Here is a 16,895-nt window from a genome sequence, read left to right on the forward strand (position 1 = left end):
TACAAGATTAAGGTTCATATTTACAAACTTAAACAATGAGAACTTCCACTTTCTGGGTATAATCTGACTAAAACAGTGATTTAAGGGGTGTAAGTACACGATAAAATAATGTGTTGAAATTACAGTATATAAACAATAGCGTATTGGGAGTTCTTCCTTAGGTAAAATAAGCATACACATGAAGGCAAATAGAATTTAATTTTTTTAAGATAATTTTTTAAAGACTTGGGAAGTACTAAAAACACAATTCAGTCCTTTTATTAAAGAAATGCACAGACTCAAATGCTTGCTATTGGAGATTATAATCATAGTATAACATTTTCTCATTTTTCTCATTGAAATCCCACTCCCCTTAAAAAGTTATATTTAGGGAATACTCAGCTATTTAATAACATTTGCAAAATATATTTTTTCATTGTGTGTGTATTATGCACGTTTATGTGCTGACGGTTTTAAGGAAAACAAAACGAGTCGATTTAAGACTAACAGATAGTTACACAAGTTTAGAAACTGAACTACAAAAGCAAAAATAAGCTGCACATGCTAGCCTTTCTCAATATTTGTCCCTTCTAAGCAACTCTTTTGTGCCAAATAATGGACGCATACTTTGTTGTGCATGGTTTTGGGGAACAAAACGGTGACAGAAATTTAGCCTTTGTCAGCTAGGAGCATGCAATTGTAGGCGTACAAAAGTACACCTGTCCTAAAATCTACTTTATCTTATTAAAAATGACTTTCTGGGTTGTATAGAAATTCTAACTGGTCATAAGAAACCTTTGCATAAAAGATGCAAAATTGCTTAGTGTGACTGAACATTCAGTTCATATTCTTTGGAAAGTCAGGAGAACCAGAAGTACACACGACACTTGCCTTTTTGCTACGTTTGTTTGCTCAGTACAACCGAGAAAGGACAGCTGCTTGAAAAAATGCATTACAATCAATCCATGGTAGAAAAAAAGAAATTAACCAAAACATCAGTACAGCAAAATGAGGAAAATGCATCCATAAAATTTGCTTTATTATTTTTTTTCCCACAAATGTCTACAAAAGCATAAAATATAGAATTTAACAAAATCATTTTCAGACCTTTGCTTAATATACACAACTTGAAGGAAGAGACACTGAAGGAGGCCTGACCAATTCAGAACTTCTGCAAATCAAACATCACAAAAAAAAAAAAAAAAAAAAAACATCCTTCAAGGTGGCTATGAGCTGGACACTATATCGGGTTCATCGCTAACAGGTTATTCGAAGTTTTAAATTGGCCGGGACCTTTCATCAAAAAAAGAAATTATTTTCACACTTGCTTATGCATTCTCCAGTTTGATTGCTTCTCTAGTAGACTTGTACAGTAAAGCATCTATCCCATGATGCATTTCACTCTAGCTATGGCACTTCAAAAAAAAAAAAAAAAAGTTTCTCTTTTTCTTGTCCTTACACAGTACTAAAAAAAGTACCCTAGGTTCCTCTTAAGGGTTTTGGTCATGGGTGCTACATATTTTCAGTAATTTTTAATTTTTAATTTTTTCAGGAAGCTGACATATTCTAATACATAAGACAAAAAAGACAATTTTGAAGCTATGGCGTCCAAATTAAATGCGTTATAATGCATTTAGCTATATTTCTGAAAAATATCGCACAATCTCACCCCTCCCCTCCATATCCACTTCCTCCTTCTCACAAGCTTTCACCTTGTGCAAAGAAACTCCTGTGTGAGATTTCACTGTATTTTACCTATCAAAGAAAATCAAACCTTGGAATCACGAGCAGTACCAGTGTAACGACTTCTACCACCTGTAGGGGGCGTCTGAGAACCCCCCCATAGAGGCACACTTGCTGTTATGTGTACAGCACTATCCAAATAGGATAAAGCCCCAAGACATTCAGAGAAACTAACCCCCCCGACCCCCTGCAAATTCCCCATCCTTAACCCCACCCCTAAACCCTCCCACCCAAAGCATCACAGGAAACTTCATTTTTATGAGACAGCATGCGAAAATAAAAACAAAAATGACATAAAACAACATTATAATTAAGTTTTTTTTGTTTTGTTTACAATGCAAACATGACAGTGTTGAAATGCTTCCAGTTATTGCTACAGTGCCTATTTATTATTTTTATTTTTATGAACAAACAAAAAATAAACTTTTTGCCCCAAACCTTCACAGTTTAAGTGAGAAAGAAGCAAAACTTATAAACAAGAGTAGAAGTCAGATTTCAGCAGAACCCACATTGTCCTCAGCATTTAAAAAAATTTTTTTTTACTGACTTATTTATTTCTTATGGAGAGAATTTTCATTATTACTGTTGTTACATTAATTATTAAACTTCTTCAAATTTAATCAAAACATTTCCATGCTTTGACTGCACAGCCAGCTAATTGCTCTCCGTCTATACACAAGAAAGCCTTGTCTGGGTATGTCCTAGTTTGTGCACTGCAAGTCATTATTTCCAAAACTGGTGACTTCTATTTTCTTTTAAGCACAAAGAAAGTTCCCTGAGAGAGGATGCAGCTTGTTGAAGCTACATTGATGTGATGAAGTGATTGTCTATCATAGGTGATTGACAGTTAAACTGATGGTTCTGTTGGTGGGGTGCGGCCTTTCTTGGGGGTGGGGGATGGCAAGTGTGAGGGTAGGGGCGGTTGATTAAGTCAAAAAGTGAATTTTCTTATTTGCTGCAAAACAGAAAACGGATTCTGAAGTCTGAATTAGCTGCAGCAGGATGTCTTAGGTCAGATTCCATTCTCCTTAAAGTGTTAATTTTTTACATCAGAATAACCAGTTTAAGGAAGCGGATCAGTGAAATAACAAGTATACCTTTTTCGACAAATACATAAAATGGTAAGACTTAACATTTTTTTATCAGCATTAAGGTCAAACTGCAATGTGAAAAGGTTTGGATTGCATTCATAGCACAGCTAGCACATTAGCTGAGCATTCACTGATGTTTGCTGAACAGTTAAAATAAACTAGAAGTTTAACTCAGCAAAGAAAACTAATATTTAGACAAAGCCGTATTTGGGTGTTTTGTTCCAGGAGGCGTTTGTTCAAATCAATGCAAAGATTATCACAGGAATCTGACCAAGAGTCACATTAATTTGGATAGCATGGTGCAAAAATAATGCTGCCCCTATTTAACATATGCCATAAATTTGTATTTTTTTCATTGATTGTTTTTAAGAATATTACCCTCTACTCCCTTTTTAAGTGCTTTCAATATATTTTTATTATAAACTATATTATATTCTGTCCAATTAATAAAAGGCCCACATGCACAGCAACATGTCCAGTTAAATCCGTCACGGAATAAAATATTTTCTCTGATAAGAGTACATTTGAGGCCTGTATAAACTCTGTTGGAGTTAAAGTAACACGGGTCATTTTGTGCTTTAATTTACTTTACAGCAAAGCCATGGTAAGATTGTGATATTGCGTCCACACAGAAGCCCTCCTCTGATCTCTAAGACACCCAATGCAGATCAGAGGATTTGTCTAACAGGGCCCAGCAAATAGACCAATCACGTGTCCCCAGTTCTTAATAAGAAAAAGCAACTCCTCAGTTAATTGCTGATTACCAAAACCGACCGTGTAGTAAGGTGCAGCCAATGATCAGGTAGAAATTTTACTAATGTGGAGACAAGAAATTAACTTAGTAATGCCCCCATCTAGTGGTGAAACCAAGTATTTTAAACAGTGAACCCAGTTGAGTTAGCTGTGTATGCTCTCAAAATAACTAATGCTAGTGTCCCCACCCTCAAACTTAGCCTTCAAGCTATAATTGTCTTTTTGAAGTATACAATGAGGGAAAAGTGTGTTTTTACTAACCAAGTTGTGCCCCTGAGAGTATTCAAAAATAAATAGAACCTATACTAACCAAAATCAGTTATTTGTAGTGGCCAAACAATTTTAATTACAGTTATACAAAAAGGAGAGACAGTCTTGAGAATTTCAGATAAATATTGACTTACTAACAAATAAATAAAAACACTCTAAGTGATTGTCTAGCACAGTTTACTATTAAAATTTGATTGAAGTATTGCAACTGTAAACTGCCATTGTTTTTGTGGAATGTAGAATGAATCAATTGTGCTGTGTTCCAGAATAGCTCGGTACCAAGACAACTGTGTTTCCGTCAATTAAGTGTTTTTAAACCAATGAGGAAACAGGAAGGGCTCTATAAAGAAAGAGCCAGCTGATAGCAATCGGAAAGATTTTATGAACACAAATGCAGAATTCTTGCACAGTGAGCGGTGCTACAGGAATGGTTATCAAATGCCAAACTTGAAGCAAAATTGCAAGTAGAGAAGCAAAAAAATTTTAGCTTTTCTTCTAAACTCCTCTCATGAACTACGGAAAACAAGCAGCAGTGTATCTGACAGAGATCCATGCCATTTCATCACAAAATGAAGCATGACGTTTTCAAGTGCTTGTGAGTGCCTTGGCAGCACAAACCTTCCAATAGCCAAGCTATGTTTCCAAGGTAACCAAAGAGATGCACGTACCACAAAATATTATGCTTCGACAATGTATCAGAGTACAATTTGCTCATAAAATTATTCGATTTTTTTTTTTTTTTTTAAATCCGGAGAGACAATGAGAGAAGAGATTGAATTCTCCATGATTGCAATGATCAGTAGGTTGCCTGTGTGTCACAGCTATTTTTGTTCCACCGTCCTGTCAATCATGCCTTTATGAGAACTTCTCCCAGTGGTAGAATTGTTAAGGATGCAGAGACACATTTTAAAATGCCTCTGACAAATCTAACGGATTTGTTAACCCTTTAAAAAAATCGTAAAATCAGTCGGCCCTTTAACTTGAGGAAAGAATTACAATAGATGCAAATTCAAATCCAGTAGTAGAATGATTGCTTTCAATATATATATTTTAAAGCATATATTATTTCTGTTTGCTTTCTAGTAATATACGTATTGCATTTTATTTTGTAGTTCAAACTCTGCTTATAGAAAATACCCTGTTTGAAATTTCCTACAAATTGAGTAATGACACTATTATTGCTGTTCTGTGAAAACCTTCTGTTGAACCAGCCCCTCGTCTTTGCAGGTGTGCATGTGCAAAAAGTCTCTTATTGTTGCAGAGTTTCGGTTGGTGGAGACCACAGCGTCCTCGCGACGTTGCGACGTTAGTACACGTTGCGACATGCTAACATCACGAAACACCTCAAGACAGCGTTCGGTGCCAGCTGAGGTGGCAGGGTTTTTTTTTTTTTTGTCTTTTCCCCTACAGCGACAGATCATCAGATTGTTCAACAGCAGTCCAGTCATTATTGACCTTAGTGCAGCAATAGAACGTAATTGAAAGGACAGCAAAATTTTGTTCAGCCACAATATTTTCACAAAATATAGCCTATATCTTCACGTGGAAAAGTTACCATTTAAAAAAAAAAAAAAAAATCATTTACAATTCTATAGTCCTCAACTGACAGTTGTAATATTCTCTTTATATGAACATGTCTATAGAATCCAGACAAGGCTTCTTTTTTTGAACGTACCCAAGCTAATCATTATGTTCCCAGTTTACCACAAAATTCTTTTACAAGTCTTATTTAAACTTTACAAATTCTGTACATGTAAAACTAACAAAACACAGACAAATTTTTAGCCTTTCAGGCAGATTTTGTTTTAAATTATGACTAAATTAGAAACAGAACAAGAATTAATACTGAAAATCCGCTCTGCACTAGAGTATCTACAATAGCTTTATGATTTTTCTTTTCCAAGCCCACCCCCTCTCCCCCCACCTACTCCTTCTCCCCATTATCCTTCAATACCACAATATATAAAAAAGAAAACAAAAAGATAAACAAATAAACTTACCCAGTTAAAAGACAAATGAAATTGTTCTGAAGTTCTGTACATTTCTGGTCAGTTCTTGAAAGCCCCTTATAATGGGCTCGATATTTACATTCGTAGACTGTATCGGTGAATAAAATTAGTTAAGTGCAGGACATTCCTAGTGTATCAGATGCGATGTTTTCTTTTTTTTAGAGGGAGAATTGGTGCTGTTGCACTTGTAGTAGTTTTTGTTGGAGTTCGTCTGTTGTTCTCTTGTCGGTCCAGACGGTCGACAGACAGTCACGGTGTGTTCACAGTCAGGCTACGTTCACAGACAGTCAGCGTCGGGTTCAGACAGTCAGGGTCTGTTCACAGACAGAGAGCGTCCGTTCACAGAGAGTCAAAGTCCATTCACAGACAGTCAGCGTCCGGTCACAGACAGTCAGGGTCTGTTCACAGACAGAGAGCGTCCGTTCACAGAGAGTCAAAGTCAATTCACAGACCCAGTCAGCGTCCGGTCACAGACAGTCAGGGTGCAGTCACAGACAGTCAGCGTCCGGTCGTGGACAGTTGGGGGCGAGCCACGTCTCTCCCCCCTGCCCCCCCGCCAGCAGTCACTTGGGCCCGTTGGAAGAGTCTGGGTTGAACAGCTCTTTGTACAGCGGGGGGAAGAGCATGTTGACGGTTTCGGGGTGCAGCTGCTGGAAGGTCCGGAGCTCCTCTGCGTGCAGCGTACAAAGGGCGGATAGCGTGGGGATCCTGCCGATCAGCTGGGGAGACACAACGGTACACACGCACACACACACACACACACACACACGCACACACACACACAGAAGGCTGTCAGAAACAGTTGAAATGCAGCCCTTAACTGAAACCGTGACAGAGCGCAGTGACAGGGAGAGAGAGAGTCAGCGGCGGCACGATGTGAGCGTGGCGGCCGACCCTGCGCTTCAGGAAGGACGCCGTGTCCGTGGATACCGCGCGGGGTTCACGAGGAGTTCACGGTACGACCGCGAGGCGCGTAAAATGTGCAAAGGATGCTTCGACAGCCCACCACCCCCGAAGGCTAGCAGCTCTGAGATGATCAGAAGAGACATGTCTCAGGTCTGCCTTTGCTAGGCCTGCATCTCTCAATCTCTTCGAGAAATTTTCTGAAAACCCTAGGTATGGAAATGAAAAAAAAAAAAAACCACTGTGTGCTTGACAGACAGCGGTAATACAACAAAAAAAAACCCTTTAATGCTATCAAAATACATAAACCAGATTAGCTACCCGAGCGAGACAAAACCCAGCGGGGTTTCCGAAGAAAATCCCACAGCCCCCGGCGCACTCCCGCGGTTTATTTCTTTCTCAAGCCGCTTTCTCAAGACGCCACCAAAAAAAAAAGAGAACGACGACGAAACCAGGAAGTGCAGCTTGGGACAGAGTTGAAGCTCCATATGCCAGCAAGGAACTCTTGCTGAAACACCTCCTAAATGACCTGGCATGAACCTCTGATGAAAACACTACCCACGTTTTTCACCAGCGCCACTTTGTGCAAGTCGGTTTCCCAGAAGTAAATCAATCCATTTCTGAGGAACCCACCATGAAGGGCAAACACAAAGCTATCTCAAACCACCTGTTTTGGTGACGGTTGTGGATAGCCTGCTGTGATAAAAGATTGTTTGTAGACACTCCAAAGTAAATAGATTTTCATAGAAACATTGGTTGTGGAGTCGGAGTGAAGTTTATCCAAGTTCAGTAAATTAAATTAAATGAACTAACTGAAAATTACTTGCAGAACTTTGCATTACGGCCAGTTTTTAGTTCATGATTTTAATTTTCAATTTCAGTTGTCTGAATTGAAATGGAACTACACAGTAAAAATATTCAGTGTTAAATAAACTCTTACATAATATACATGGCCCCTATTGGACTCATATTTACTCTGTTAAAGCTGAATTTTACAGTGTAACCCCATCCCAGGCAGATAGTAAGGGGCTGCCATGAATGAGGGTGAAAGAAGGGAGTAAGGAAGGTGTAGCGGAGGTGTAGTGAAGGCGTTGCTAAGACAGAGTGCGTACTTTGGCCAGTGCGTCCTCGTCCAGGTGGTTCTTCTGCATCACGTGCTGCAGGGCGAAGTAGATCTTCTCCTGAAGTTTCTGCACTTTACGGGGCTCCATCAGCCAGGGACGGTCTGACAATTACACACAGGAACGGGAAGCGTGAACAGAAATTCAGCTAAATGTGTTACAACATGAGCATTACGCTCCCTTATTGTACTAAGTTCGCACTGATCCCCAGCGTAGGGCAATGCTGTTGTTCCGTTGATCAAGATGAACCTGAGCCAGAATGGCTTCAGTAAATATCCATCTGTACAGTATAAATGGATAGTACATAAATGCTGCAAGCGTGTACATTGCTCTGAATAAGATAAAAATGCAAAACTTTACAACAGAAGAGAGAGAGGCAAAGAAAGAGGTATAGCTGTCAGACTGTCCAAATTGTTTAAACAACTACAGACTGAAATTTCCATTTCCAGAACTAGCAGTTGGTGCATTTCAGAATATTCTGTACTTTACGAGCCACACAGAAAATGAAATCTCTTTGGGGGTGGGGCGGTGGTACTTTGCAAAGGGCTTATTTAATATTTTAATATTTCTTTGCTCTTTTCAATCTGCGACTTCAAAAGGAAAATGGAATTGGGCATTTGAGCATTTCAAATGAAAAGGTAACCTCAGAATTATAATAAATTCAAATATTGCCAATTTAAATGAACAGGACAGTGCTCATTTGAACGGAGGTGAGATGAGAGGATGGAGATGACTGTGCTTTATGGAAGGTTTTGGAAATACATAAAACTGGCAGGCTGGAATGCCACAAGGTGACAAATTAAGCATATTTGAATAAAATGGCACCTCACAGTTACACATTTATGCGAGAAACCTTTCTAAATCTCTGCTCACGAAAGCTAAAAATGGCCCTGGGTTCTTTCAAATATTTCTGAAGCAAAAAACTCTTTTTGCTTCATGGACAATTTTCAAAGACCATATTTTTAGATGAATAATCTTATAATGGACTTTATTAAAAAAGATGTTTTATATTTATTTTTTCAGATGGAAAATTCCATCCTCATACTCCAACACATTCAATGGGGAGACTGTGAGTTATACTGAAGAGACTGTGAGGGAATATTGAAGACTGAGAATGAGAGAAGGAGAGTTTCATAAAAAACAGCAGAAAAATCTTGACCTTTGATTACAATTTTTCACAGTTTTCAGTTTCACAATTTTTAAGGTTTCGAGAGACAATTACAAACCTTGTAACCAAGAGTGCTATGGTAAAACTGGTCCTGGGTCCAAGCAAATAGGCTGAACCAGCAGGAACAAATTGGACCTTGTGCCTGAGTCAAACTATAAGAACTTTTCCCTGAAGTTCTATCAGACTTTTGGAACTTTACCATGAAGTTGTATCAGACTATTAGGACGTTACTCTGATGTTGTACCAGACTTTTGGAACTTTCCAGTAAAGTTGTATCAGACTATTGGAACTTTGCTGGTGTCACAGGGCTACAGGGCAGAGACCCTGTGGCAGAAGCACACTGACAGAGCTGAGTCCTGTAGCTGGAGTTAACTGACAGAGTCAGGCCTCGCAGTTGAAGTTGGCTGAAACAGCTGAACAAAAACCAGGTGAACCAAAATCATAGCTGAAAAAAGCTAGGCCCCATAGCTGAAGCTAGCTCATGGAGATGGGTTGTGTAACTGAACCCAAGCGAGAGACTGGGGCTGGAAGGTGAGGCTAGCGGCTGAGGCCGCCCGTTCTGACCTGTTGAGATGAGGACGGCGGCGGAGAACAGGGCGATCTCCTCCTCGGTCAGCGCCAGGGAACACAGGCTCTTGGCGAAATCAAAGACCGCGCTGACCAGGTCATCGCAGCCTGTGGAGTAGAGATGGACGGACAGACAAACAGACAGATCTCAGTTCGCAGGTTTGGCTACGCACGTAGTCACTCTATATCCATGTCAAAAAGTGATAACATCAGTCCATCAGTTACAACTACAATAAGAATCCACCGCATCACCTAAAACACTCTCTTCTTAAAATGCTCCACTTAAAAATCTATTTCTTCTCTCAACCCCGCCAAACCTCCCCCAACAGCAAGCTTGCTCCACTTTCTAGACCCATAAGCAGCACCCCACAAGCTATGGATGATGTCTAATAGTCAGACAGCAGCCCTGTCCTAGATGGGGCTGGCTTGCAGTTGTTTTCTGGTTGTTTTTGCAGTTGGTCTGCAGTTCATTTGTGGTTGCGTGGTCGGCGTACCTAGGGCCTTGAACATCTGCATGCCTCCGTACTTCCCCTCAAACAGGACCGTATTGTTCAGGGGGTTGAATGCCCGACACATTCGCACCAAGACGACCTCCAGGCAACCTATGGGGAGAACGAAAACACAGCTCTAATTTTGATGATTGCTAAAATTGCCAAAGTGTGAACTTCTGAAGAAACTTACAGAAAAAAGTTACAGACAAATGATCATTGAATCCAGACCAAGTGTTGATAATTCCATTTCTGAAGGGCTTTTGTGGGTGGAGATTTGTTTCTATGAGTTATCCTTACTTAGTTAGCAAATGAGCTCTATCAATATCAATACAGGCAAATGCTCACATCACATCACACGTAATGTTGGTCTGATTGAAAAATCTAGACCAGAGTTTTGCATGAAATGGAGCCCTCCTGGGACACCCCTGATCCAGACTGCAAGAAAAAGGTTTGCTGAAGTTTACCGAGTCTCCTCCTACCTGATTTGAGGAGGAGGATCTGGTCGTTTTGACAGAGCTCCATGAAGCCGGTGATGCGTTTGGCGAACTCGACCACGTACTGTATTGCGTGTGTGATCTGAATGGCACACTGCTGCCAAAGCATATCCCGCGTCTAAGGACACACACACACACACACACACACACAAACACAAGATCACACATATTTTTTAAAAACATAATGACATTTATGATGACAAAAAAGTCTGTTCACTTCATAAGGGCTTTCATTTTTATTCATTGGCAGCATTTTATAATATGGAGTTGTTATTAAGGCATAATAAAGCATTAACAGCTGCATTATAATTCCTTAATAATATGCTCACAGTGTTGACCTTATATTGCAAATATTGCGACTCTGACAAAGCCCAGTTCCACCACTCCCTGTAATTCAAACCATCATCCTCACCCCAACCCTAACCCCAACCACAGATCAATCCTAACCCTTTAATTATCAGCACAATGTATGTAACAGTATGACGCCGCATAGCAGACTCATAGCGCTCACTTGCAATTACTTAGGCAATTACCTATTCAAATAATGTAATCATTGTGAAGTATTGTGTTGAATTGTATTGCCATACGCTTAATGACCATGTAAATGGTGACCTGAAGAAAGAGAGAAAACAGCAGGAAATCTGTGTTCAGACATGAGAGGAGATGCAGGCCTGGGGAAGGTTTTACAAAAAAATGAAAACAAAATATTTTGTGTACAACATGAAATGAAAGTTCAGGCTAAGAACAGGCATCTCATGAAGTCTGAACTCGTGTTCTACTCAATCCAAAAACTTCTACTTGCTATGTTAAATCACCTGGACTAACCTATGCAACAAACAAAAGGTTTTTTTTTTTAACTTTTCAAAAGTTGTAAATTAGCAGCAGTGAAAAAAAGACTCCTGCAACAAAGAATATGATATCAGCACATTTTCTATATGCATTCTTAATTTCCACCGTCAGAAGATGTCCATGAAATACATTTTCAAAGCTTTTTTTTATATTTATATATATATATATATATCTCCCAGAATAATTACTAATAATCAGTTTGACACAGGAAAAGTGAAGACGCCTTCAGTTCTAATTTCGCCCTGGCCATTAACAGCGGATCAGCGAGTTTAATGAAAAGTCAGCGAGGCTATTGTAACGCCGCCGTTCTCCCTGTGAATAGGGCGTCGTCAGCGGGAGTCGGCTAGCGCGCTTTAGCGGGATTGGATTCGGTTTGGGTGCTTCCCTTTGTCGCGGACGTGCCTTCGGGGGGGAGGTTACCCGGGCGAGTCTAACGAGCGGAGAAATTTCAATCAGCCAATGGGGCTGCTTTTAATGAAGACGGGGAGGGGATAGAGGTGGGGGGTAAAGGGGGAGGGAGGGAGAGGAGAAATGACAAGAGAGGCAGAAAAAAGAGAGACGAGTGAGGAGGGAGTGAGCAACAGTAGCAGAAAGACAAAAAGGCACTGAAAGAGAAGAGGTAAAAGAGAAGTAAAAATTAAAAGAAGTTGCAGGGGGGGTTGAATGAGGGTTGCGGTAGGGGGAGAGAGAGAGAAGGAACCGAGGGGGGGGGGGCGGGGGGTTGGGGGTGCGTGAGCAGGGACCCACCTTGCTCTGGTACATCTTGACCTCCTCATACGTGTGCGTCTGCCAGGCTAGCTGCTGCAGCTCCTCGGCTGTGTACTGACACGTCTCCAGGTGGGACTTGATGATGTTCTGCGCGATTCGATCTGCCGGGGGGGAGGGACAGAAAAACACCTTCAGTAACAGGGTTGGGGAGGGTGCCAAAAAAAGTTAAGCAGTAAACTGTAACAGGATATAATAATAATCTTATGATTAGGACACGGTGCCAGTGTTTGAGACAGACGACAAGAAAGGACAAAAATGCAAAGGACAAAACATTTTTAACAATAAAAAAAAATAAAAATGACAGTAGAGTGGGGTCCTCTCTGTCGCTATGAGACACGCTGATCAGATGAATCGGCAAATTCGGCTCCATGGACAAAGCGAAATTCAGACTGGATTCAACAAACAATTATTCACATTTTCTGGCCATTTTTTAGACCGAACGTTTTTATTTTGGATGATAAAAATGATTGTGCCAAGTTCCTGCAAAGCAGTGAATTGTGGGAGGAGGGCCATACTGGTATCACGGGCTGTTTGACAGGAAAAAGCACTGGAGTCTGTCCCAGCAAGGACACGGAGTGAGAACACAGCGAACCACTCCACAGCGGACTGAACAAGGTACGAACAAAACGAAACATTTCTTTCTCCGGTTGAATTAACAGGCTGAATGAAATTCATGACTTTTAGGGTCACACGCTGTGCCCCACACACACTCACACACCCCCACGCACGCATCCTATTTTCTACAGAACCGCTCGTATAAAGTATAAATGGCGTACGTCTAAATTTAGTCTGGCGTGAATGTCTCACAGAACAACAGGAGATGTGTTACATCACAGCGCCTGGATGGCGCAGTCACAGCCACCAAACAGCCAGGCTAGGAAGCGTAGTCACAGTTTGTATGTACCCATGGCAACGCGGCCCTGAAGTCCACGCTGCCTCGTGGCTCGTGACGCTACGGTGAATGGGTCCTGTTTTTAGCCCGCGGTAATATGAAAGGGACAGTCATTAATGACGGGGCGGGGCGGGATGAAATGGCGGATGATGCTGTGTGTGAGAGAGAGAGAGAGAGAGAGAGAGGGAGAGTGAGGGAGAGAGAAAGTGTGAGCGAGTTCTTCCTTTTGTGGTTTTAAAAAAGCAGGCCGCTCTCCAGAGAAGCAAAATCACACGAGCCCGGGCACACGCTAATGATGTGTGGGGCACACGCTAAAGATGTTGGGGCCACACGCCTCCGCCGGCACACGCTACAGACACGGGCACAGGCGAACGGCGTACAGAACGCGCGCACACGCCTCGCGCACAGGAGTACACAGACGGCGCTTATCCTGCCCCGCCGACGCGGCTGGCGGTTCACGTGCGCGCGCGAAGCGGCTAAACGCGCCACACGTGAGCGCCTCCCTAAACCCGTCTGAGCCTCCAGACCCGCGCCGCCTCCGTGACTCACCCACGCCGGCCCCGCCCCCCTCACTAAATTCAAATCCATTCATTTTTTCATTATGAATACTCAAACGCATTTTTTTTTTTTTTTTACCGTCCTGAAATGTATCGTTTCACAAGATTTAGGTTACCTCGAAATGCAAAACAAACCTCAAAACTAAGCCTGACAGCAACAACAACAACAACAAAAAAAGACATCACTTAAATCCAGCAGGATTATAGAGAACTGCAGGGGGCATCATAATTTGATTTCTTTCTTCTGTTCCCACAGGATCAAACTATAACCATTGATGAAACTGTTCAAACACAATCACTGTTCCAGTATTGTCCTTGCATGAGCTCTCCACGTGCAGAGCAGGCATACCTGTGATGAAACTTCTACAGACAGAGTGGCCATCGCAAAATAATATTAAATAAATATTTTTTAAAACTCGCTCTTGGTCACAATTCGTCCACTTGATCTCAAAGGTGTCACACATTGGCCGCCATCACGGTCCTTAAAAACAGTCGCACCCTGGGAAAATGGTGGGAACAACAAGGAGAAGGCAGACCACGCCCACTGCAATTTTTGCTAATTCAGTCACCCACAGGACGGCAGACATAAAAATGGACTGAACATTCACAGTCTTAGAGAAAGATTGCACCTTAAAAGAGAAATATTCTGGGGGAGAAAAGAAAAAAAAAACCTTTACACTAAGATTACACTATGCATTATTCAGTGTATTAATCAACAGTTATACATTATTATAATTTGTGAAAAACACATGGCTGTTCCTTAGTCATAATTGATAAATGTGTTAATATGTTTTAAAAAGAAGGAAGTCAAGCTGTCTGAAATTAAATAAAACCAAATGAAAACACACAGTTCAGTTGGGAGCAGCAGAGCATCAGTGCTAAATATAACTATGGATATTTTTCCATGTGGAAACGCCATTCACCTGCTTAATATCCAATGATACAACATTTATTGTTAATAAAGTATTTTAATTACCAAAATGCAATCATTAATGATTTGTTACATGTTATCAGTATCTAAAGTCTAACCAAATTAGCACTATAAAAAAATGTATTACTGTGGAGGACTGAATCCAAGCCAAGCAATATTACTATTTTACCACGCCTTCTCAATGATATTTTAGAGATCTGCTTTTTAGGATAGATACATGATTCATTTTCAGTTATTTTTAAACCATGGCGCTGGGCTGTTTTGAACATGCTCTTGGCAGTTTATGTGGGTACGGTAGGTTCTTAATACAAAAATTCAGAAGGACTTTCAGCCCACTCGACATGGCTTGCCTTAATAGAAAGTGACATCACAGTGTTTCGTTATTTTTCTGTTTTGTTAGAGCTATAGGAAGAAAGCTGTCTTTTATTTTCATTTTCCATTACTCATCCTTGATAAGATTTTTTGTATTTATTTTTTATTTTTTATTTAACCACAGTCATTTTCTATGACTTTAGAGCAAGATCTAGCCATCGAGCCCAGCAGTACTTCTGGTTTTCTTTTCTACCTGACAGTGAATTGATTGATTAATGCCACTGATTGGTCAGAGATTTAGCTCACCTGGTGTCTAGGTTTAAATCAATCCTAATTAGAGGGAAGGAGTGAAAACAAGCACTACTACTCAATGGGCAGATTTGAGGATCCCTGCCTTACAGAACGGCAATGATTAAAAGTATTTTTTGGGACTGCAAGAATGCAAAGCCTAGCATTTACAGAGCTGTGAGGTGACGCCATTAACACACAGATAGCTGCTGCTCGGCTCGTCTTTAAACAGGTGACGGATCCTGACGGAGTTCACGGGGTTCACCTTGGGCCAGTATGTTGCAACGGTAAAGTTTAGCGTCCAAATGAGCCAGAGGACAAGGTCAGCGGGACAGGGGTCGGGGTCGGGGGCGATGGGGTCACGTACCGAGCTCAGTCATGGTGACGCCGGGCGCCAGCTGTCCGTCCGGGTATGAGTTGTAGGCGAAGAGGTTTGGCACGGGGGTGAGGTCGTAGATGGGCTCCTGCTTGATCTGCTTCAGGCCCGCCATGTCCAGGCCGGACTGGTCGGGCGAGGGCTGGGTGGAGTCCACGCCGTAGAAGCCGTTGCCGGGCGGCGGCTTGGGCAGGTCGATGACGTGGCCGTTGGCGTAGGTGCCCCCGATCTCGGTGTTGAGGTTGCTGAGGCCGTTGGTGAGGCTGCTGCTGTAGACCCGGGCCAGGGCCTCGGCCTCCCCCGTCTGCTGCTGCCTCTGCTCCTGCAGCCTCTGCTGGTGCTTCTGCACCTCCGCGTACAGGCTGTCCCTCTGCTTCTTAGACATGCGCCCAAACTTCACCGCTGTGGGGGAGGGGGGGGGGGGGGGCGGGCACCAGAGGAGAGGGAGAGATGGCAGGAGGAGAGGGAGAGAGGGGCGAAGAGGGGAGAGAGCAGGAGAGGTAGAATGAGGAGAGGGAGAGAGAGGAAGGGTGAAGAGAGAGAAGAGGATAAGGACAGAGGAGTAGATGGAGAGATGTGAAGAGGGCAGGGAGAGAGAAGTGGAGGGAGAGAGATGAAGGGTGGCAAGAGAGGAGGAAAGGGAGAAAGGAAGGGGAGAGGGAGAGTGATGAAGGGTGGTGAGAGAGGAGGAAGGGGAGTAAGGCAGGGGGAGGGAGAGAGTAGAGAGAAATGGAAAAAGAGAAATAAATGTTACGCACCAGCTACCACCAGCTTCTTATCTGCTGTCTGGTTTCCACTGAAAGCCTTGCTATTTCTCACTTGTGTCTTTTCTGAACTCCGCAAACTGCAGTTGAAAACAAGTCTCTGGAAGGTTGCTTAATCTACAGATTGTGGTTGGAGAGCAGTCCTGCGGTGGTTGCTAAATGAACAGATTGCGTTGGGGCAAGGGTCTTCTGACAGTCGCTCGATCGACAGTGTTTCAGAGATTGGCTAGGCTAATCTCCTCCGGTTAAAGATGGAAAATGGTACTCACCATCTCTAGACATTCCAAGGGCGAGACACTTCTGCAGGCGGCAGTGTTGACATCGATTTCTGTTGGTCCTGTCGATTAAACAATTCCTCTGCCGTGGGCAGGAGTAGGAGGCATTGTTCTGTTGGCTCCTTCGGAAGAACCCCTGGAATATTCCGGAAAGAAAATCCAAAGTAATTCTCAGTTCCACGGACCCAAACTGACAAAGAGAATCTTTTGCTCTGGAAAACAAGTACACTCTTAGAAAAAAAGGGTTCTAAAAGGGTTCCTTAGCTTGTCTTCATAGAGGAACCAAGAGTGAAA

At 42.1% G+C, this 16,895-nt stretch overlaps 1 protein-coding gene across 2 annotated transcripts in view; it reads right to left on the reverse strand.

The window, feature by feature from the left end:
- Positions 1–3,187: 3,187 nt before the first annotated feature.
- rorb (RAR-related orphan receptor B) overlaps positions 3,188–16,895 on the reverse strand; it is a 41,116-nt gene continuing 27,408 nt past the window's right edge. For both annotated transcript variants that reach the window (XM_035435689.1, XM_035435688.1), the window contains exons 3-10: positions 16,596–16,737; positions 15,554–15,964; positions 12,186–12,307; positions 10,575–10,707; positions 10,099–10,206; positions 9,602–9,712; positions 7,861–7,973; positions 3,188–6,564 (exon numbers count right to left, since the gene is read on the reverse strand). In XM_035435689.1, coding sequence (XP_035291580.1) covers positions 6,409–6,564; positions 7,861–7,973; positions 9,602–9,712; positions 10,099–10,206; positions 10,575–10,707; positions 12,186–12,307; positions 15,554–15,964; positions 16,596–16,737 — 1,296 coding nt within the window. In that variant the 3' untranslated portion in view covers positions 3,188–6,408. The remainder of the gene's footprint in view (positions 6,565–7,860; positions 7,974–9,601; positions 9,713–10,098; positions 10,207–10,574; positions 10,708–12,185; positions 12,308–15,553; positions 15,965–16,595; positions 16,738–16,895) is intronic.

The sequence above is a fragment of the Anguilla anguilla genome, chromosome 10, assembly GCF_013347855.1.
Source record: "Anguilla anguilla isolate fAngAng1 chromosome 10, fAngAng1.pri, whole genome shotgun sequence".
Lineage (NCBI taxonomy): Eukaryota > Metazoa > Chordata > Actinopteri > Anguilliformes > Anguillidae > Anguilla > Anguilla anguilla.